Here is a 24,380-nt window from a genome sequence, read left to right as displayed (position 1 = left end):
CAGGAAACACAGCATAATTGAGGACAATTTTCCACCATGAATTGCATCATTAGCTAACACAGGGAAAGTGAAATGCTGTTAACTTTCTTTTTTTCTTCTGCAAAGCTGATGAGCTGAAGAAAATAGAAATGAAAAGTTTAATGTAATTTTTTTTCCCAAGGATATAGGTTGAAAATCAGAATCAAAACACTTTTACACAGTAATAGAAATCCCACATTTTAATACATTGCCATGCACATAAGGAATCAAGTAATGCTGAATACAAAATAGTCAAATATACAAAAATGATAAAGCAGATTTTTAAGCCTGATAGAGATCATGCTCACAGATACAAGGGGGCAAAAATCTGTAGTTTCATTTCTATCAATTTAAAAAGAATCATGCCCCCCCCACCCCCAAAACTCTTTCTGAGGACAACCCAGAACACAAGGAAACATTATAAGAAAAATGTAAAGAAGACCCAAAGGGAATTGGCAAGTTGATAGCTGCTTAAGATATGGAAATCGGTAGTTCAAAATCGTGGTGTGCAATAATTCTTATGTTTAGAGAAAGAAGTTTCTAAACATTGTATGCCCTGGGAACTCAGGGAACTAAAATGAACATCCAACAGAAAAGGTACTCTTATTTTACTACATAACCAGCTTGTGTCCTCCTTAAGTCTAGTCTTGGGAATTTTTCTAGGGTGCATAGAGGAAAAAAAACAACAACCCACAGTTGTGGGCAATGAATAAGGAAAATATTTAATTAACCACTCTTAGGGGACTAAGAGATTTCAGACTGCTGGTTTAACTACTCACTTAAGGAAGCTATAAAAATGTCTCCCATCTACGTAGGCTTTTGTGTTATGAAATGTGCTTTTATAGCCATGTTTGTTAGTGTTTATAAAATAGTGAACTTTTTTTTTTTTTGGTCAGAATTTTTCCCACTCATATGCAACTGAAAGCACTCATTTTATATTCAGTTCACATGGTGTGATTTTTCTTCCTCTTCCTTTCCTAGCACAAAGACACCAGCTCATCTAGGAAGTTCGATGTGGCTGTTTCCTGTGACCCGCAATTCATCAACTTCATTGGCTTTCTTTAACCTGAGGATTGGCAATCTTCACCTGTGCTCAGCCCAGCCAGAACTCTCTCCCTCAGCTCGGTCACAGTGCTCTAAACCTTTGGGAGGGGGAGATAAATGTTCACCCTAGCCATAGGTTCTGCAGACCAGCCCCCATGTATTGTGTGTGCATACAAAATGCTTGAGTTACCTTTACCTTTTTTATAAGTTGTACCAAAACATCTACGGAAGTTTCTTCCTAAGTAGCATCCCTTCAAATAATTTGGTAGCTTCCCCAAAATGTTGATTGGTGCTTTCTTACCGTTTTACTTTTTAGCATCCCAGAATGGACTCAGTAAAAACAGCTATGAGGGAAAGGCATAATACAAGGGAAAGGAACTCACTGATGAAAGCCCATCGCCCTGCTCACCATGATGAATACATAGACATTGGTGATACAGAACAGCTTCTCCCCTTGGCTCAATTTGGCCTCCAAACAACCCTGTCTGCTAAGACAGAACAGGTAACATCCCAGACAGATGAGCAAAGGCCCAGAGAGACGTGCAATTTCTCTTGAATGCAAGTATTCTTGAATTCGAAACGGTTTCCCCTTTATCAGAGCAGTGCCACTCTCCACAGAATCCTAAGAATAATTCAAGTACAGAAACAACAGTTCAATATTTTCTTTTCTCGGGTACTTTTGATGGCTAATGTATAATTGTGTTACAGTATTGATTTTTTCTAAAATTTTGTGTACAGCTGTTTAATTTGGTAGCTAACAATACTAAATAGTTGGATTAACTGGAACTACCGCAGGTGTGATAGAGTGACACAAGAGTTTTAGTGGAATTCGTTTCAAAACATTCGTGCTGCCTTGGCTTTTCAGCAGATGAGTTGCTTCTGTGCCAATCACGACTGAGACAGGGCAGGGTCAAGAAGCTGGCTTTATTCAGCTCTCTGAAATTGGAACTTCCACTTGTTAAATCATGGTCTCGTCAAACATGGCCGCATAAGGATAGCGTTTTTTGACTGGGGAAGGAAAAGTAGGGGTGTTGGAATCACTCAGAGCCCCTGAGAGCCTTCTAATTCTCCTTGAGTGAATTTAAGCAAGTGGAACCCTGACTACCCCAAGTGGGAGGTCAACACTCACTCAGCAAAGAGGCTACTGCTTTTAGAAAGAGAAGGGTGATGTGATGGGAGAGTGAGATTATGATGAAAAAGACAAAGCTTCCAGTGTACAAATGTGATTCCTACCCCCTTGCATGCCCCCATTTCTCTTTAAGGTTTCCACCTATAAACAGGGGCCTTTTGATGTGAAGAAGAACCTGGTTATGGGCTTCAAAACTTCTGCAGCTGGTACACAGGGAAATATTTCTGGTCTTTTCTCAAATGTCTTAAATGGGAATTGGTGTAAAAGTGAAGGTGTTAGTTGCTCAGTTGTTTCTGACTCTTTGTGACCCCATGGACTGTAGCCCACCAGGTTCCTCTGTCCATGGGGTTCTCCAGGCAAGACTACTGAAGTGGGTTGCCATTCCCTTCTCCAGGGGATTGTTCTGACCCAGGGATCAAACCCTGGTCTCTTGCACTGCAGGCAGATTCTTTATAGTCTAGGCTTGCTCAAAAGCTGCGACAGAGTGAGTGGGAAGTGACCAATGCAAACATATAAATGCAGTTGACTGTGGCTTAAAAAAACACTGAAAATAGATATAAAGAATTAGAATTAATTTAGGGAGTCATATCAAGGACCAAGGTGGTACTCAAAATTCAAATTGCATTTTTGGAATTATGCTTGAACAGAGAGTCTATTCAGAGCTTTAGAAGGGGTCTTTATAACACGTGTGCTACTTAAGAGGGAGGCCGGGCAGCCCTCTGAGGAGATGGAAGAAGACCAGGGTATGCTTGTGGATTGGAACAGAAGTGACCGTCAAGGTATTTAATGGCAGGTGATTTTCTTCAAGGTTATGTCACAAAATCAATACCCCTTCCTATGAGAGAAGCAATGATCTAAATAATGAGTCTCATTTTAGAATTTTCTTGTGAGTAAAGCATTTGAATATATTTTCATAGAAATTGAGGGGTGGGTGGTGGTGATTAAATACAACCACATAAGACAGATCTGTGTGCTTTGGCACATCAACTCAGCCTAGAATTCCACCTGTAGTAGTTGTGTGTGCTACTGTGCCAAGGCCACGTGAAAGCAGCCTATTTATTTCCTTTGATCCTAATGGCTGAAATTTAAAAGGCTATAAACAATGCAGAAGGCAACCAGCCTTAAAGATTTTAGGTGGTAGTATCTCCAACTTTGGCTTAATTTAAGTCTCCTTGTTTACATCAAATGGCTGTTTCAATCACTGTCCTTTAGGCAAAAAGGCCTGGTTTTAAGAGCCTTTCTAAGGCTTCCATAAATGTTGGAGGTTTGCAAAACAACAACAATGAAGGAAACAATGAAACCCCACGCCACTGGCTCCCACAGCTGAAAAAGATATTGTATAATCGGAAGTAATGTTTAAATATCTATAATGTAAGCCAGTCACCTGCAATTCAATGCAAGTCATATGGTTACTTTGAAATTTTATGAGGCCTAAGCTGTTGGTGCCTTCCAGTGCTTGATACAATTGAGGAAAGGAACCTCTAAAGTAAGGATGCTTGGGGCTCTGCAAGGTTTTAAAATAGCGGTATATGTGGCAATGGAAACTCCAGATTTACAGTGCCTTCTATACCCCTTTTTTGCTGTTCTGTGTTGGTAATTTCTCAGTCTGTGCTGCTGAGTCAGTCAGGGTTAGTCGTTCACTCGTTTCCAACTCCTTGCGACCCCACGGATGGTAGCCCGCCAGGCTTCTCTGTCCATGGAATTCTCCAGTTGAGCAGGATGTCTAAAACCAGTCCCTACTCAGAGGCACTTCTATCTGTCACAGGCAAATTTCACCCTGAAAAGGTCAGATCTTAGGGCTTGCCACACTTGCCCAGAATTTTCCCTGCAGAGCCAAGATGATGGCCAGAAGAAACCAGGGTACCATGCTCCTAGCCATCTTCCCAAATGAGATCTTCAGGGAAGACTCTATTTTGTGCTTTTTATTAAGGGCTGGTGTAACCTCCTTGGCTAATTTTTCCTTAAGCTTCCCACAGGTGGTTCACCTTCAAAAGAAGGCTCCCCATCTCCTTCCTGGAGTAAGTCAGCAGAGCAAAACAATGCAAGCACAGTTCTCTTTGACCCTGAAGCTGTGTCTCAGAGCCACGAATATTTCACATTGATAAACTCTGGCTACAGGATGAGATTCACATCTCAGGAGACTAAGGAGAAGGACCTGCTTGTCTTTGAAACTGAGTCCCCAGCCGTGTCCTGAGCAGGTCCATCTCCTGGGCTGTCCTCTCTTGTCATCACACGGCCCTTGTTTTGATTATCGGCACTGACCTGCCATCACCACCACCAACCCCCCACCCCGCCCCCAGATCAGAATCCTTGTCCCAGTGTTTGGGCAACTAGCTTTCACCAAGATCAAACTTAAGAAGGAATTCTTAGTCAGTCCTGGGGAAAAAAGGTGACAACTATGTTTCTCTGTTTGAGTTCTTTATAGAATACATGAAATCTACCCAAGGAACCATGTGAAAAGAAGAAAGAGATTAAAAGGAAAAAAAAAAACCACACACACAAAAAAGCAAGAAAGTGAGGTGGAGGGGGTGTGGGAGAGGTGAACAAAAACAGCCTTTAAGGCATAGAAGAATTGATGTCTTTTTAAAGATTAAGTTTTTAGAAAGAGACGACAGGCAGCTTTAAGTCTAGTTGTCAAGTAACAAAATTACTCTAAAGAATGAAGAGGAAAGCATCACAAAGAATGAAGCTGCTAATGCACTGGAAGAGGAGGTTTTGGTAAAATAAAAGTACTAAGGGGGTCTTAAAAACTTTTCTTCCATTAGACTTGTATTGTTCCTATCCCAAAACAATTATGTGACATTTGCAGACAAAGAAAGCATTTGTAAGAAACCAGGGAGTGCATCTATTAGAGGTTTTAACCCTTCGTTTATAGTCTCACGTAAGGTTGATATTCCTTTCCTTTTGAAGGTTAAAAAAGAGGCTTAATTCCCCCAGAATGAAGGACTATTCGCCTCTGTCTGGGCAACTGAGAAGGGACTCTGGAGGGAACCCGGGTTATTTCCCCATAATCTGGAGGTAGAAGTGGATGGCGCAGTTACACACCTCACAGAGCCTAAGCAGGGAATCAAAGACGTGCCATTACCCACAAGAAAGCTGATAGTGTCTCTGTCCCCCAGGTGCATCTTAAACTACTCGGGTGATGTGTTTTTCACCCTAGCAGAACCACCGATACTCTGCATATTTAAATTCCGATCTGGAGCCCGAACTGAGCTTATCCTCCTTGGCACCCGAGAGTCTGATAAGTATTCGTTCTGTTCATTCCCAAGAGTGCCTTTCCTGTGTGAGTGTAGGGGCCAGACTTTTAATAAAAGGTGCAGCACAAGTTCAAGTAAGAGGAAAAGTTAATGCATCAACAGTTTACAGCCCTGAGACATCAAAGCCTTTATATTCTCCCTCCTCATTTCCTGCCTCCTCCTAAACAAAACTCAACAGAGCCATCTCTGGGAGGTAAAATGTCCTACACGCATCTTGGGAAGAAGGTACAACACAGCAGGAAGTAGCCATGGGTAACTGTGGATCAGCACAGAACAAAGAATCCCAAGGCTGAGAAGGAAATCGTTTCTCCAGTTTTGCTGGTTTAGGTCATGACTGTTCTGGTTTTAAGCCACCACGTTTCCAAAACCATGCCCTCAAATGATTTCAAACAGAGGCTGACAGTTTGGAAAACAGTAGTAGTTCATATGCAAATATGTGGTACGTGCCAGGAATTAAGGCATTTTTAGAGAAACCATCTTCAATGGGGCTCTTTCATTGTCTCCATCTTTGCCCTCTCTTATTTCTACCTTTACCCACTATCTTTAAATAACTGTCCAGTACACTTTGACTCAAAAGAAAAGGGCTAGACAACTCTACTTATTTACTTGTTCATAACATATTTTGCAAAAGCCAAAGTTAGGATGAATCACCATCATTTAATGAATATCTATCTGCACCATAAAGCATGCTCGGTTTTCCAAGGGTGTTAACAATCATTAATGTTCCCGGCTAAACTAGTGCATTCCCAGCTACAGTATCTCAGCACCTGGCAGTAGTTCTGTCGAGTTCCTCAGGCCCAATTCTGTGTCTCCAGGACTAGTTATAGAACTGGGCTTTCTGAGATGCCAGTACAATGATGAATGGCTGTTCCTGTACAAAGGATGGGAATATAGGTGACCAGGGTGGATATCAAGAGAAGCAACTGAAACTTGCTTTGGGAAGCTCTCATCAGCTAAATCTGGGTGCCGGAAGGGTTGGCTGTACATGACGGGTGCAAATACGTGGCCTGATGCTGTCCATTACTTCCCCTCTGCCGCCTGCTTCCTCAGTCACGGGAGCTGTGCGTGACCGTCTCCCCCACATTGCTCCGGAGGGGCGAATGCTGTCTGAATTCAGTTTTCACTGTGGAAAAGGTGGGGTTGGGATAGTGTTTGGGAGGAGGAGACATAAGGGCAGGGAGAGTCTACCTTGTAAACCATAGTGCCCCAGCTCAATGCTTGGCGCATAGTAGATGCTCAATAAACACTTGATTTCTAAAGAAAGGAAGAAACAAAAGACTGGCATGAACTCTGCTGTTGGAATTGAACCTCAGGAGTTGGGTGGTGGAGACTGAGGTGTCCAGGGGCATTGGCAGCTAGGCTTTGGCCTCTTAATTTTGGATCTGTAAAGAATTACAGTGTTGGTCCTGATGTTGACCCACCAAAGGGCCAGATCTCGGTGGTGACTGAAGCTCCTGTGAGTTCCCGCTTGGAAGCCCCCTTCTTTGGCACCACAGCCTGCAGGCTCGCGGTGAGTCATCTGGCCCGGTGACTCACCTGGATCACCTTTGGATCTCCCTCCTTCCCTGTCAAGCTTCCAAATCGCAGGCAGGGATGTTTTCTAATGGGCTGTGCATTTCCTGATACCCCCAGGGGTGGAAAGATGTGGGGAGAACAGACAATGAGTGTGTGTCTGGTGACCCTCTGAAATGCCAAGCTTGCTTGTGCTGGCTGGGTCCCAGGGTTGTTACATGTATTTAAAGAAAAGTCTCCTATCCCTGCGATCCACAGACTGGGATTACAGGCACACAGAACATACTTGGCTGAGTTTCTGATTCAGTCAACTTTACATTTTCAGGGGGAAAAAGTGCCTAAAGCATGATATAGGGTCAGTCAACATGAACATTCCTCTAACTCCTAAAGACAAGCAATAACTGGGCTGACTGGCACCCCAGGACTGTGCTTTGTTGTAAAACATAGTAAAAAATATTAGTTACGGGTATAATTCCAGATAGGATTAAAAAGGACTAGTAGGTTCTCTTCTGAGGAAGAAACCTAGTGTGTGGCTGGAAACTCTTGCTTCTCTAGACATGCAGGGGGTCACACTATTTTTTCCTCTTCAGAGAACTGAGTTCAACACTTGACCTGAAGAGTTTTCCAAAGTGTTAAAGTCACACCCCTTTATTCTGCTGTCCTTACTATCAACGCACCATAGCCTAGGATGAAAATATGGCCATTCCCCCCATTTTTGGTGAAAGAACTCTTCTATAGAAAGAGAGACTATGTACACTGGCCAATTAGAAAGAAGCCTCCTGTGTTTGAGTGTATGGATGTGCTTGTCGTAAGTTGTGCCCAAGAAGAGGAAACAAGAGGAAACAACCACCATTCCCCAGGCCCACCTTTATCTCCCTTTGGTGCTGTAAGAAATCCAGTAAAGTGTCAAGAGATTAAGTCTAACAGTATTGTGGCCATGTTTACCAATCTGTCCCAAACTATGGGGTATATGCTGGGAGTGGAGTCTTGCCTTGGACAGTCTGAGCCAAAATAGGACAAAATTTATAAGAAAGAAGAAAAGACTTGTCTTCTCACATGTACTGAACGTGCTTATGTGTTTCGGTGTAGGGTTATCATGTAAAGTGCTGAAGAGTTGGACAGACTACCTTTAGACACCATAACTAACACAATCGAGACATGTTTATATTCCTACCAGGGCATAATATTGTGAACACTTCCACTGAGATTGCAGGACTGCTGGAATTTTTTTTTTCTAACACATCATGCCATCTGCACACATAATAAAATAATCCAGTAGTTGTCATGCTAAAACAGGACCTGTAGTGAAGGGCACAGACAGCTCCCCAAAGGGAGCCTCAGTTATGCACAGTGATGAAAACTGGAAGCAATTTTCCAGCTAATGGTCTGCCAATGACCACTTGGAACAAGTTGGCACTGTATATTATGCACCTCATTTAAAAATCCAGAGCAAACTAAGATTTTCCACAGCCCGTAATCTTGACTGAATGGGTGGTTTTTCAGTTAATCTGGTTAATCTGTCAATGTTCCAAGGATATCTTCTGGCAGTGCCATGAGTTAGTCTTTCTGTGAGGAACAGGCCATGTTCGTATTGACTGGCAGGACAGCAGCTTGGAAGGCTAACTGCATTTATGGAGAACCCTCGGCTGAGGCTGCAAGAGGAAAAAGAAGAAAACATGATAAATTTCTTTATATTCCCATATTCTGGTATGTAGCAATAATCATATTCAAACAAACCTCAACATCCTTAGGTCAAAGAGAAAGCTCTAGTGGAGGTAACGGTGATTCAACTCCAAGGCAAATTACAGTGATGGGTTGTATTCTTGGAATGTCCTTCCTTTTTTCCCCAGAGCATGGAAGATATTTCTCTCAGGGATGTGTGAACTTGAATGCAAGGAAGGGGAAAACCAGATCCTTGGAACTGGCATTCGGCCCTAGGACAGGGCTGTGGTTTGGGAACCCATCTGTACACTGTGGGGTTTCATGCATTTACTTGATCTGGAAGATCAGATTGGGAATGGTGTGGAAGCATTTCATGGGGGGTGGTGTGTATAGTCAGTAGCGGGGGCACTTCATTCTGCATTAAGAAGCTTTCCCAGGATAAAACCCAGAAGGAAATATTGGAAGCAGTATGGGTGGAGGTCCTGCCTTTGTTAGTTGAAAAGGCAGACTGGCTGAGTAGGTTAGCGATTAGGTAGAGAAAGTCATTAAAACCTGAGCAGATTGAACTACTTGAATGGCAAACATGCTCTTGACCTTGGCAATGCTGGTACAGATATATTCATCTAATTTTTCAAATTTCATTTTCTAATTGCCTTTTATCTCAGTACTCCCTATAGATCCTATACAATATACACAGGTCTTCACTACTTAGTTAATAAAAGAGCCAATTGAATATTTTGCTCAGAAAAAATATTTTGGTATTAGCTTTATTTAATACCCCAAACTATTGGGCAATGGGGAGAAATCAAAAGTTCTTACTATTTAAAAAAAAAAATTCCTAGGCTTTAAAACAGGCTTTTCAAAACATGAGAGAATGCACAATTTATGTGCTTCATTAAAACTTATGATTTTTGAGACAAAAGTAAGGTGCTATTTCAGTGTATTAAATATAAAATAATATACACTACTGATAAGACTAATGAAAGTAGAATATTAATATATTGTGGTGGCATTATAAGCTGGAAAAATAGTGTCAATTTATTTAAAAAATATTAAGAATTCACATTCATTGACTCTGTTCCCATGCTAGGAGTGCATCCTAAGGAAAATGAAAGAAGTTATATGCACAAATGTGCAACCCAGAGGTTATTTATAATAGTGGAAAATGTAGAAAACAACCAGTTTCCTATTGTTAAAAATTTAGGTTAAGTAAATCATAGTACATTAATAAGATGAATGATTACATGGCCATTAAAGTAATAATGATGATGATTATGTAGCAACACGGTGAGCAGTTACGATACACCACAATACAAAACTTATGTCCACATGGCTATATTTAAAGTGGATAACCAACAAGGACCTACTGTAGAGCACAGGGAACTCTGCTCCGTGTTAACTCTGCTCATGTAACAACCTACATGGGAAAAGAATGTGAAAAAACCCAAACAACACAACAGATACAAATATATGTATAAGTGAATCACTTTGCTATACGCCTGAAAATATCACATTGTAATCAACTCTACTTCAAAATAAAAAGTTAAAAAAACTTACACATATGTATAGAAAAGAAATGTAGGGAAAAGTGAAGGCTTTAGGACTTCGATTTATTATTGTCACGATGTTTTACAAAAGAACAAAAAAATTCAGTTCACAAGGGTGCAACTTTGATCCATGAGCCTTAGCTAACTAAAGCATCCACAGTTATCTTCATTCACTAATACTACTAAGAAAAGAAATCTTTATAATTCAATTAAGAGACAACATTCCAGCATTATTAAAGGGGGTTGGAAACTGATGCAAATAAAAATCTTTTATCCAAGCCAACCCTTAAAGGAACTGTATAGCTGGAATGTACAGGAGGAAATGGCAAACCACTCCAGTATTCTTGCCTGGAGAATCCCATGGATGGAGGAGCCTGGTGGGCTATAGTCCATGAGGTTTCAAAAAGTTGGACACAACTGAAGCAACTTAGTATGCATGCAAGTACACACATGTAGCTGGAATAACAGATTTCTAGGAATCTGACATTACATAGTATCACTCAGACTTTTGCTAAAATCAGCTCTGGAAAATGTGTGACCTTGAAAAAGAATTATTAAGAATAACATAAGTTTAATGCATCCATCTCTTCTCCTAAATTGTTGAGGGTGCTACCACATCTTATTGTGTGTCTTCCTAATGCAAAGTGTTGTGCCACATATACAGAACTTGCTTAATAAATGGTTGTGAAATAATGAAGAAGAAACTGATGTTGCAGAAGGAGAGGTTTTTCTTTTTTAGGGCTTAATGCAATATCTAATTTTACTGGAGACCTAATCCTGTAGTTGGGGCTGCAAATGAGTGGGAATTGTGCCTATTTCTTTCTTGAATCTAAGGACTACTCGGGCTTCCCAAGTGGTGCAGTAAAGAATCTGCCTGCCAATGCAGGAGATGTGGGTTCGATCCCTGGGTTGGGAAGATCCCTTGGAGGAGGGCATAGCAACCCACTCCAGTATTCTTGCCTGGAGAATTCCATGGACAGAGGGGCCTGGCAGGGTCCAGTCATGGGGTTGCAAAGAGTAGGACATGACTGAGCATGCATGCATGCACATGAGGACTACTCAAGGAACATGTGCATCCCAGAAATGACCACGTGTGGATTTGCAACTAGTGAACAACATTGCTATTGAATGGTTTAGGCATCCTGGGAGCTATTTCCTTCCTTAGTGCAATAGCTTCAGAGTCCAGCATGAGCAGGGCCACATCAGAGTCCAGTGATTGAAAAGCATGAGTTACTGAATCAGGCAGATCTGGTTGATATCCCAGGCTCACCACTTAGCAACTACAGGATATTGAACACGTGAGTTCCTCCAAACCTCAACATCCTCACCTTTAAAACAGTGATCATGATTCCCACCTCACTGGGTTGATGTAATGCGGAAATGGGTTCACAGAAAAAGTTCTTTGCATGGTGTTTGGCCAACAGTCAATATCTGCTAAGTGATGGGTGCTTATTATTATTACTACTGAAACTTCTCAAAATTCCCTAGAGAAACTAGAGATACAATTAGGTCAGTGTACTAACGCCACAGCTAGAGGTCAGGAAGCAGAAACAACACAGCCCCGAGGCCAAGCCTTTGCCCCCTCCAGTGATGAGTAACATTCCCCTCACCTGCCAAGGCCACAGTGAATGCAGCTGGCTTCCCCTCTCACCCAGACTAGTGCCAATGCCAACAGACAGTTCTGTGATAAGGACAGTTTACAACAGACACTTGAAAGGCAGGAAGACGCTGGCCCTGGAGACAAAGGCCAGCCTGGAGAGGATTCAAGAACGTGCCTGGGACTGAGAATGTCCAGTGTCACCTCCCCCTACTCCAGCCGCAAGGGAGTGTTTGGGGAAAAAAGAAAAGATGGTGTGTGCGGGCAGCCCCATCTCTCACGGATTGGAGAAGAAAGAAGACTTCGTCTCTTAAAAGGGTTGTTCAGTGTCTTCCATTCAACCAGAAGGGTCATATCTTCTATCTGAAAGTGTCTCTCCTATGACTCATGTTTGAAGACTTCGGGGTCCTGAATGCACTCTGACAATTTATAGCAGGTGTGAGATGCACCGTCCAAAGGAGGGAGACCCAGAGTTGCCTCCACAACAAGCAATAAGAAGCAGAACTGGGCTTCCCTGGTGGCTCAGTGGTAAAGAATTCACCTGCCAATGCAGGAGACACGGGTTCAATCCCTAGTTCTGGAAGATCCCATAAGCCTTGGAGCAACTGAGCCCATGTGCCACAACTACCGAGCCTGCGCTCCAGCACCTGGGAGCCGCCACTACTGAGCCCATGTGCTGCAACTACTGAAGCCTGCTTACCCTAGAGCCTGTGCTCAGCAACAAGAGAAGCCACCACAATGAGAAGCTGGTGCAGTGCAACTAGAAAGTAGCCCCTGCTCGCTGCAACTAGAGAAAAGCCTTCATAGCAATGAAGACCCAGCTTTAGTTCAGTTTCAGTTCAGTCACTCAGTCGTGTCTATCCAACTCTTTGAGACCCCATGAATCATAGCACACCAGGCCTCCCTGTCCATCACCAACTCCCAGAGTTCACTCAAACTCACTTCCATTGAGTCGGTGATGCCATCCAGCCATTTCATGCTCTGTCGTCCCCTTCTCCTCTTGCCCCCAATCCCTCCCAGCATCAGAGTCTTTTCCAATAAGGCAACTCTTCGCATGAGGTGGCCAAAGTACTGGAGTTTCAGCTTTAGCATCATTCCTTCCAAAGAACACCCAGGACTGATCTCCTTTAGGATGGACTGGTTGGATCTCCTTGCAGTCCAAGGGACTCGCAAGAGTCTTCTCCAACGCCACAGTTCAAAAGCATCAATTCTTTGGCACTCAGCTTTCTTCACAGTCCAACTCTCAGCTTAGCCAAAAATAAATAAATCTTCCTGACCTGGGGATCGAACCTGCATCTCTTAGGTCCTCTGCATTGGCAGGTGGGTTCTTTACCACTAGCGCCACCTGGGAAGCCCAAATAAATAAATAAAATCATAAAAAAAAAAAAAAAAAAAAAAGAAGCAGAACTAATATTCACTGAGCAGCTATGATGGCCAGCTAAGATTTTATAGGTACTCAGTGAGTCACCACTGCCATCTTTGAGGGCTGAATTGCATTATCCTCACAACACACCTAGAAAAAATGAGGTTAGGTTCATTAACTTGTCATGGCCGTCCTGCTGAAGTGCCCAGAGCTGAGACTGGAAAGCAGATGTGTTCTCACCACAATGCTTTCCTGACTCAATAGAAAACATGTATTAGGAAAGCGAGTTGCTAAACTCCAACAGGAATGCAGGAGACAAAGCAAGTAGCTGTGTCTTTATCAAAGAATGCTCATCAAACATGAACCCTACACATAAAGAGCCCTAAATAAGAGGTTTGGCCTAGAGAAAGTACATTTCTGTCTCACAGTCTAAAGCTGTCCTATGTTTAGAGCAGTGGTTCTCAACTGGGTACAATTTTTCTCCCATTGGGCAACGTCAGGAGACATTTCTGGTTGTCATACTACCGGTATCGAATGGGTAGAAGCCAGGGACCCTGCTAAACATCCTGGGATGCACAGGACAGACCCCCACTTCAAAGAATTATCCAGCTCAAAATGTCAATAGTGCTGAAGATGGTTTAGAGGGTACAGGTCCTTGTTTCTCTTCTCTTCCTGGTTGTGAGTCAAATATATCACTCCCAAAATAGGCCAAGATAAAAACCAACTTAAGTGTGCCTCTTGTGTGTACAGGAAATAAGGCTAATTTCAAACCTCACTCCCCTCTTCACTTCATCATTTGCTCATTTTATTTGATTTTATATTCAATGTAATCAAAACCTCTGATACTAAATCATTTCCAACTTTTAGAACCCTCACAGGCATACTATTATAAGAATCAAGATGGGATGTTTTAAACAGGTATGCTCAATTAATTAATCAGTAGGTATGGAAGGAGTTAGGAGATAAAAGAAGGACAAAGAAGGATTTATGTGGCAATAAAACTCAACTCTGCTCACCAGCCCTCTGGTGGGAGAAGTCACATGTGTTCTCAGCTCCACTGGTTTCATTTCTGCCACTACCAGCCTTCTTGATGGTTTGAGGAGGGGGGTGTTCGCCTCCTGAGAATGTGATGAAGAAATCAGTGCTACCTCTGACTGGATGAAGATGGAGGTCAGAATCTCAGACAAGATGAGTATCAGGAGGGCAGAGGACTTGGGTTCAGGGCAATAAAACAGATGACACACACACAAACTAGCCTGTAACTTCTCAAAACCCTCCGTAAACTGGAATCTGTAATGACTCTGTGATGGTTAATTTTATGTGACTGGGCCATGGGGTGGCCAGATAGTTGATTAAACATTATTCCGGGTGTGTCTAGGAGGGTGTTTCTGGATGAGATTAACATTTGAATCAGTAGACTGAGTCAAGCAAGTTGCTCTCCCTAATGTGGTGGTCCCCATCCAGTCAGTTGAAAACCCAAGTAGAAAAAAAGGCTGCTTTAGGGAGAATTCATTCTCTATGCCTGCTTTTGAGTTGGGATATCTGTGTTTTCCTGCCTTTGCACTTGGGCTTGAACTGGAATTTATACTATCAGCTCTGCTGGGTCTCCAGCTAGCTGACTACAGATCCTTGGCTTTCTCAGCCTCCAAAATTGTGTAAGCCATTCTTTGCAATATCTATCTATCTCTTTACTATCTCTCTCTATTATCTCTCCATCTCTCTCTAGATAGATGGATCTATAGATAGATATGCAGATATATCACCTACTGGAGACCAATATCTCCTATTGATCCTGTTTCTCTGGATAACATCAACTAACTCAGAATCTACAGACCACAATGACCACAGTAGTAAAAAACTATCCTTAACTAAGTAGTCTGTGTCAAGCATTGTGATAAGAGCCTGTTCCATTTTGCAGCAACTTGAGGAGGTAGATCCCATGACCTCCCTTTAAAGATAAAGAGGCAGGCTTGGGGAGATATAGGACCTTAGAGAAGCTGCAGCCTTCAGGCCAGGCTATGACGTTCAACCTGATTATGACATGTCCAGGTCCCACTGATGCCACAAGTGCTAAGAAGACACATGAGGGCCCAGAGCCCCATGCGAAGACCTTTAGGTAATCATTTACACCCAGGTGGGGTAGGAAGGCCTTGATTTTGTCTTCTATCCTTTCAGCCCTCAATTCTATTGTTTCAGTTAGAATGTGAAGGAATCTGGATACTGTAAGGGGAGTCTTTCTGGCGCAGGCTTTGCTGTCATGATCAGCTTGGGTTGCTGCCTCTCTGTACAGAGTTTGTGGGTTCCTGAGATGAGTGACATTAGACACACGCACACACACACTGAGAGGAAGAATGCACTTGTGCACAAGCTGCCCCTTTCCTTTTCCTCAGCACTAACGGGAAAAAACACCCCACTGACACTGTATTCATCCCCTTCTTGCTCTACTACAAATGAAACTGCTAGTCTACACGATGAGGCTTACACATCTCTCAGAAATCAGCTCTGGTTCCTTTGGGTTAAGCTGAGTCTCTGAATTCCAGGGTGATAAGAACTTGGCCATTTTCGTCTGAGGTTCTCAAACTCAACTGCATCTGACTCATCTCAAGGAGCTCTTACAATTTTTATTTTGTCTAGCCTCTCTCCAATTTCCTCTGATTCAGAGTGTCCAGAGGGAAGTCTAGAAATCTCGCTATTTAACAAGCAGCTTGGTGATTCTCACGAAACCAGCCTGGCACAAATCCATGGGCGCCCCTACATCTTCTCCTCAGTACTTAAATAGTAGTTATTTGTCTTTCAGACAGAGAAAAGTGTGCAGACTGTGGGGCAAATTTGCTTTATAGTCTTGCTCACTTCATGAAATAAAATACCAAGAGTCCTGGATATAATATAGTGCAGTGATCCAAATACTGGGTTTTAGAGTGAGGCAGACAGGAGAGGCAAGACCTGAGCAAGCCATCCAATCCATCCAAAGCCCCAGGTCCATCATCCCAGTATTGTTTAGTTTCTACAAGCCTATTCATGCATCAGCTACTTAATTAAGCAGACAAGCAACATTTGTTCCACCGAACATTTACTAAGATACCTGCCCCCAACCCTCCCTTGCGGGTGCAGGGCTTGGAGAATTTCCTGTCTCATTATACTTATCTTGCTGTATTAGAATCACCTGATGATGTGTTTGCCTAATGCTTCTCCAACTTCACTGTGCTTGGAAATTCCCTGGAGAGCATGGTAAAACCCAGATTTGGGGCCCTGAGTGGAAAAAAATCTGATTCAGTAGGTTTGGAGTAGGTCTGTAAATGTGCATTTCTAATAAACTTGCAGGGCACACCCACATCACCCATCTGAGGACCACTCTTTTAAGTATCACTACTCCTAACCCCAAGCTTCTTTGGACAAAGAGTAAATCTTTTATTATTATTTTTTAATTGATTTTTAACTGAAGGATAATTGCTTTACACTATTGTGTCGGTTTCTGCCATACATCAACATGAATCAGCCATAGGTATACAGAAGCCCCTTTCTCCTGAACCTCCCTATCACTTCCCACCCCATCCCAACCTCTAGGTCACAAGGGGACACAAGCTACATAAAAATGAACGAATTGTGCCAAGGACAATGATCAATTTCACTATACAGACTCTTAGAAGGGAAGGATATTTTAGAACATTGCTTCTCAAATTTTAATGTGTCTAGGAGTCACCCTGCTTATTTAACTTACATGCAGAGTACATCATGAGAAACGCTGGACTGGAAGAAACACAAGCTGGAATCAAGATTGCCGGGAGAAATATCAATAACCTCAGATATGCAGATGACACCACCCTTATGGTAGAAAGTGAAGAGGAACTAAAAAGCCTCTTGATGCAAGTGAAAGTGGAGAGTGAAAAAGTTGGCTTAAAGCTCAACATTCAGAAAATGAAGATCATGGCATCTGGTCCCATCACTTCATGGGAAATAGATGGGGAAACAGTGGGAACAGTGTCAGACTTTATTTTTCTGGGCTCCAAAATCACTACAGATGGTGACTGCAGCCATGAAATTAAAAGACGCTTACTCCTTGGAAGGAAAGTTATGACCAACCTAGATAGCGTATTCAAAAGCAGAGACATTACTTTGCCAACAAAGGTTTATCTAGTCAAGGCTATGGTTTTTCCAGTGGTCATGTATGGATGTGAGAGTTGGACTATGAAGAAGGCTGAGCGCCGAAGAACTGCCTGGGATTTCTTTGGAAGGAATGATGCTAAAGCTGAAACTCCAGTACTTTGGCCACCTCATGCGAAGAGTTGACTCATTGGAAAAGACTCTGATGCTGGGAGGGATTGGGGGCAGGAGGAGAAGGGGACGACAGAGGATGAGATGGCTGGATGGCATCACTGACTCGATGGACGTGAGTCTCAGTGAACTCCTGGAGTTGGTGATGGACAGGGAGGCCTGGTGTGCTGCGATTCATGGGGTCGCAAAGAGTTGGACACGACTGAGTGACTGATCTGATCTGAGGAGTCACCAGGGTATCTTGTTAAAATGCAGATCAAACATGTCTAACACGTTCTCAGGTGATACCAGTGCTGCAGGTCTGTGCCCTCCACTTTGAGTAGCAAGGCTGTTGAGGTTCTTCATCTAGAGCAGCACCATCCAAAGGAGCTTCTGCAATGATGGAAATGTTCTTTGTCATTCAGTTTCTCACTTATGTCGGACTCTTTGCAACCCCATGGACTGCGGCACACCCGTCCATGCAGCACTTCCCTGTCCTTCACTATCTCTTGGAGTTTGCACAAACTCAAGTCCATTGAGTTGGTGATGTCATCCAACCACCTCTTCTTCCGTTGTCCCTTCTCCTTCTGCGCTCAATCTTGCCCAGCATCAAGGTCTTTTCCAGAGAGTTAGCTCTTCATATCAAGTGGCCAAAAATATTGGAGCTTCAGTTTCAGCATCAGTCCTTCTAATGAATATTCAGGGTTTATTTCCTTTAGAATTGACTGGTTTGATCTCCTTGCTGTCCAAGGGACTCTCAAGAGTCTTCTCCAGCACCACAGGTTTATCCAGTATGGCAGCCATTAACCACCTGTGGCTATTTTGAGCACTTGACATGTAGCTAATGTTTCTATAAAATTAATTTTAATTCATTTAAATTTACTTTCTTTTTCTTTCTTTTAAAGACTCTGAAAATATCTACTTTAATTTAAAAAATTTTTTGGCCATGAGGCATGTAGGATCTTCCCCAACCAGGTATTGAACCCTCACTCCCTGCACTGAAAGTACAGTCTTAACCACTGGACTACCAGGGAAGTCCCAACTCATTTAAATTTAAATGGTCACGTGTACCTAGTGGCTACTAAACTAGACGGCTGCTGTGTGGCATTAGAAACGGGGACTGAGCGATTTCGCATAAAGGGAGTTTCAGAAAGAAGAAACCTAAAAAGCAAGGTGAAGTCACAATACTTTTCCCCATATCATAAATTTTATTCTGACTGCCACCCTCTCCCCTTTCTGCTGCCTGAAGGGAGGGCTCAAGGCTCCCCTCCGTTCTCCATCATGTTCCCAGTCTCTCTCTAAACAAAACAGTAATTAGGAAAGGCTTTATAAACGCTCTAAAGTATAGAAGATTACCTTGTTTACATAAACTCTTTCAAGTTGGCAAAACCAAGCAAGAAGTCTTAGGAGAAATAATTCCTTTGTGATGGGCCCTTTCACCCTGGGGTATGTCTAGCAGGATTCTGAAGAGAGGCTCCAAGGTTACTTCTCTTCTGTGGGTTTTGGCCCTTTGGCCTGGAACATATGGGCAAATGCAAACAGTCCAGGCATTCTAGAAAAGTTCAAAAGGAAAGACAGCTCAGTTCATGTTGAGTTCCCTCAAAGGAGAAAACGCTGAGGGTGGGTAAAGGGTAGGGTTTCATTTAGTCTGAACTGGACTTGTTGGCTCTGGGCATGTTACAGTCTACATTACAGTTAACGAGGTTTGAGGATCTTCTTTGGGCTGGTGAGTACGAATTTCCATTGAGGAAAAAGTTATGAGACTTGGATGTCTTAATGATAACAGATAATTTCTCTGGGTTGGCAGAGCTACAAAGCATGTTGCTACGAAACTGTGTGGATGGGGCTATTTCTTTTGTGTACACAGCTTCCCCTTAAAGAATCCATTTGGCATGAGTTGCAATCCTGTTCCGGGACCCTTGTGATTAATTGCTTGAACTGGCTGGTGGCCATAAGCAGAATCTTGCAATCTACCAAGTTCTACACAGAATTATGAAACTGAAGGTTTAATGGGATTTCAGGTAATAGAGCCCAGATGTCTGAGACTATGAAGTTTGAAATTATATGGCTTACAAGGCTGTAGGGCTGCAACCTTATTTATTTCTTGCTTAGGAAATTTCCCTATTTCCATCTTTATTCCATCTTTGACCAGTCAAACACTAGAGCCCTCATCTTGACATACTTCATCTAGAGAAGTCATTCACACACACCCACCTGTAACCAGCAACCTGAAAATATGTGAACACCCCACCTTCCTGTCCAGGCTCTTGGGATTATGTTTCACCCAAGGACATCATAATTAACAGCCTTATCTCTACCCTGCCGCTATGCAGAGCTTGACTACCAAATTGCTTTCATGCATTTAATCGTATTTTATTCTGTCAGGGCCCAGGAGAAGTGGTTGGGAACATGAATTATCTGCCTTTGGGTGAGGAAACCAAGGTCCACAGAAGAGAAGAGATGATCGTAGTTAACGTTTGGGGAACACTTACCTTCCAAGAAGTACTGTTCTCATAGGTTTCTGAGCATCATTTCCTTTAAACCTTTTAACACCTTTGAGATGATGTGATTATCAACTCCAGTTTGCTAACTTTGATAACTCCATTATCAATCCAGAAAACTAAGGCACAGTGGTTGGGTCGCACTGATGATAATGGATGGAGCCAGGATGGAAGCTGGTACCCTAGACTCTTGGTTATAATGCACTGCCTCCTCCCTAAGGAAATATCATCAGTAACACAGATAAGCTCTGGAGTCTTCTGGTTCTTACGCGGCATTCGCTCTATATCATTTCCAAGACGGAAGACAAATCCCCAGCACATTTTTCTAAAAGAGAAGCCCCCTGGACCCTGATTCCCCAGTCTCCTCCAGAGCAATGCCACCTCCTGAGTGTTCTGAGGAGAGTAAAGAGATTCTGTCTAATGGCACCAATTCAAGAAGAATACTTGGCCCAATATTCCAGGCCCTTTACAATTACACTTCAGCCCATCCTTCCAGAGGTATCCACCCTGCATTCCAGGCATAGTAACTGATGGAATTTGTCCCATCCTGCCCTTCCTTTGTTTACATGGTCCTTCCTTCCTTCCTCATCCTCCTGCCCCGATTCTCCTGTTCCTATTGGGCCATCTCACAGGCCACTTCAACATGGCCTTATATATTCTCATAAAGCACCTCTCTCCCTGTTCAGAACCTCTGCAAGATTTTGTTGAATGAATGAACAAAAGAAATGAACATCATTTTTGGATTGCTGTACCAGGCACTATGCAAGACACCAAAGACATAAAGATGAATAATCCTTGTCATTGCCCTCAGGAAGCTTCCAGTCTATGGAGAGATCTGTACACAGGAAAACCACTATCATATAACATCGTGGATAATATTACAGAAGGAAGGGTGCTCATTACTGTTAACACATATGGCTGGGAATTCTGCCCAAGATTCACCCACCCTCCTGCTTAGGGAAACTTCACATGTGAAGGGCTTGTATTTTATGCATCTTTGTTTGGCCCTGAGCACTCAGCAGTCTCTAAACTAAGTAACTATGTGACGGTGGTCTAGTGGTTTTCCCTATTTTCTTCAATTTAAGTCTGAATTTGGAAATAAGGAGTTCATGATCTGAGATATCCAGATGACACCACTCTTATGGCAGAAAGTAAGGAAGAACTAAAGAGTCTCTTGATGAAAGTGAAAAAGGAGAGTGAAAAAGTTGGCTTAAAGCTCAACATTCAGAAAACGAAGATCATGGCATCTGGTCCCATCACTTCATGGCAAATAGATGGGGAAACAGTGGATACAATGGTTGACTTTATTTTTTTGGGTCCAAAATCACTGCAGATGGTGACTGAAGCCATGAAATTAAAAGACACTTACTCCTTGGAAGGAAAGTTATGACCAACCTAGACAGCATTATTAAAAAGCAGAGAGATTATTTTGCCAACAAAGGTCTGTCTAGTCAAGGCTATGGTTTTTCTAGTAGTCATGTATGGATGTGAGAGTTGGACTAGAAAAAAGCTGAGTGCTGAAGAATTGATGCTTTTGAACTGTGGTGTTGGAGAAGACTCTTGAGAGTCCCTTGGACGACAAGGAGATCCAACCAGTCCATCCTAAAGGAGATCAGTCCTGGGTGTTCACTGGAAGGACTGATGTTGAAGTTGAAACTCCAATACTTTGGCCACTTTATGTAAAGAGCTGACTCATTTGAAAAGACCCTGATGCTGGGAAAGATTAAGGGCAGGAAGAGAAGGGGACGACAGAGGATGAGATGGTTGGATGGCATCACTGACTCAATGGACATGGGTTTGGGTAGACTCCAGCAGTTGGTGATGGACAGGGAAGCCTGGTGTGCTGTGGTTCATGGGGTATCAAAGTGTCAGACACAACTGAGTGACTGAACTGAACTGAACTGATCTGAGCCACAATCAGCTCCTGGTCTTGTTTTTGCTGACTGTATAGAGCTTCTCTATCTTTGGCTGCAAAGAATATAATGAATCTGATTTTGGTATTGACCATCTGGTGATGCCAATGTGTAGAGTATTCTCTTGTGTTGTTGGAAGAAGGTGTATGACCAGTGCGTTCTCTTGACAAAACTCTGTTACCCTTTTCCCTGCTTCATTTTGTATTCCAAGGCTGAATTTGCCTGTTACTCTAGGTATCTCTTGACTTCCTACTTTTGCATTCCTGTATACTACAATGAAAAGGAAATATCTTTTGGGAGTTAGTCCTAGAAGGTCTTGTAGGTCTTCATAGAACCATTCAACTTCAGCTTCTTCAGTATTACTGGTTGGGGCATAGACTTGGATTACTGTCATATTGAATGATTTGCCTTAGAAACAAACAGAGATTATTCTGTCATTTTTGAGATTGCTTCTAAGTACTGCATTTTGGACTCTTTTGTTGACTATGATGGCTACTTCATTTCTTCTAAGGGATTCTTGCCCATAGTAGTAGATATAATGGTCATCTGAGTTAAATTCACCCATTCCAGTCCATCTTAGTTCACTGATTCCTAAAATGTCAATGTTCACTCTTGCCATCTCCTGTTTAACCACTTCCAAAATACCTTGATTCATGAAACTAACATTTGAGGTTCCTATGCAATATTGCTCTTTACAGCATCAAACTTGACTTCTATCACCAGTCACATCCACAACTGGTGTTGTTTTTGCTTTGGCTCCGTCTCTTCATTCTTTCTGGAGTTAGTTCTCCACTGATCTCCAGGAGCATATTGAGCACCTGCTGACCTGGGGAGTTAATTTTTCAATTTCCTATCTTTTTGCCTTTTCATACTGTTCATGGGGTTCTTGAGGCAAGAATAGTGAAGTGGTTTTCTATTTCCTTTTCCAGTGGACCATATTTTGTCAGAACTCTCCAACATGACCCATCCGTCTTGGGTGGCCCTACATGGGATGGCTCATAATTTCATTGAGTTAGACAAGGCAGTGGTCCATGTGATCAGTTTGATTAGTTTTCTGTGACTGTGGTTTTTATTCTGTATGCCCTCTGATGGATAAGGATAAGAGGCTTATAGAAGCTTCCTGATGGGAGAGACTGACTGAGGGGAAAACTGGGTGTTGTTCTGATGGGCAGGGCCACGCTAAGAAATATTTAATTCAATTTTTTTGTTGAAGGGCAGGGCTGTGTTCCCTCCCTGTTGTTTGATCTGAGGCCAAACTATAGTGGAGATAATGAAGATAATGGTGACCTGCTTTAAAAGGTCCTGGGCATGCAATTTTCAAAATTCAGACTTAAATTGAAGAAAGTAGGGAAAACCACTAGACCATTCAGGTATGATCTAAATCAAATCCCTTATGATTATACAGTAGAAGTGACAAATAAATTCAAGAGATTAGATCTGACAGACAGAGTGCCTGAGAACTATGGAGGTTCATGACATTGTATAGGAGAAAGTGATCAAGACCATCCCCAAGAAAAAGAAATGCAAAAAGGCAAAATGGTTGTCTGAGGAGGTCTTAGCTGAGAAAAGAAGCAAAGAGAAAGGCAAAGGAGAAAAGGAAAGAAATGCTCATTTGAATGCAGAGTTCCAAAGAAAAGCAAGGAGAAATAAGAAAGCCTTCTTCAGCGATCAATGCAAAGAAATAGAGGAAAACAACAGAATGGGAAAGACTAGAGATCTCTTCAAGAAAATCAGAGATACCAAAGGAACATTTCATGCAAAGATGGGCTCGATAAAGGACAGAAATAGTATGGACCTCACAGAAGCAGAAGATATTAAGAAGAGGTGGCAACAATATGCAGAAGAACTGTATAAAAAAGATCTTCACAATCCAGATAACAACAATGGTGTGATCACTCACCTAGAGCCAGACATCCTGGAATGTGAAGTCAAGTGGACCTTAGGAAGCATCACTACAAACAAAGCTAGTGGAGGTGATGGAATTCCAGTTGAGCTATTTGAAATCCTAAATGATGCTATGAAAGTGCTGCACCCAATATGCCAGCAAATTTGGAAAACTCAGCAGTGGCCACAGGAATGGAAAAGGTCAGTTTTCATTCCAATCCCAAAGAAAGGCAATGCCAAAGAATGCTCAAACTACCGCACAATTGCACACATCTCACACGCTAGTAAAGTAATGCTCAAAATTCTCCAAGCCAGGCTTCAGCAATATGTGAATCGCGAACTTCCAGATGTTCAAGCTGGTTTTAGAAAAGGCAGAGGAACCAGAGATCAAATTGCCAACATCTATTGGATCATCGAACAAACAAAAGAGTTCCAAAAAACATGTACTTCTGCTTTACTGACTATGCCAAAGCCTTTGACTGTGTGGATCACAACAAACTGTGGAACACTCTTCAAGAGATGGGAATACCAGGCCACCTTACTTGCCTCCTGAGAAATCTGTATGCAGGTCAGGAAACAACAGTTAGAACTGGACATGGAACAACAGACTGGTTCCAAACTGGGAAAGGAGTACGTCAAGGCTGTATACTGTCACTCTGATTATTTAACTTATATGCAGACTACATCATGTGAAATGCTGGG

The 24,380-nt window shown here is 42.5% G+C and overlaps 1 protein-coding gene across 5 annotated transcripts in view; it reads right to left on the bottom strand.

Moving 5' to 3' along the window:
- Window positions 1–203: 203 nt before the first annotated feature.
- SAMD12 (sterile alpha motif domain containing 12) overlaps window positions 204–24,380 on the bottom strand; it is a 448,963-nt gene continuing 424,786 nt past the window's right edge. For 2 of the 5 annotated variants that reach the window (XM_027561269.1, XM_027561272.1), the window contains 2 exons: window positions 14,146–14,247; window positions 204–8,612 (listed from right to left, as the gene is read on the bottom strand). In XM_027561269.1, coding sequence (XP_027417070.1) covers window positions 8,590–8,612; window positions 14,146–14,247 — 125 coding nt within the window. In that variant the 3' untranslated portion in view covers window positions 204–8,589. Of the gene's footprint in view, window positions 8,613–9,989; window positions 10,040–14,145; window positions 14,248–24,380 lie in introns of all 5 variants that reach the window. The other 3 variants (XM_027561273.1, XM_027561271.1, XM_027561270.1) reach the window with 2 other exon arrangements.

The sequence above is a fragment of the Bos indicus x Bos taurus genome, chromosome 14 (genome assembly GCF_003369695.1).
Source record: "Bos indicus x Bos taurus breed Angus x Brahman F1 hybrid chromosome 14, Bos_hybrid_MaternalHap_v2.0, whole genome shotgun sequence".
Classification (NCBI taxonomy): Eukaryota; Metazoa; Chordata; class Mammalia; order Artiodactyla; family Bovidae; genus Bos; species Bos indicus x Bos taurus.
Note: the sequence above shows the minus strand (reverse complement) of the source record. Positions and strands in the feature narration are given on the sequence as shown.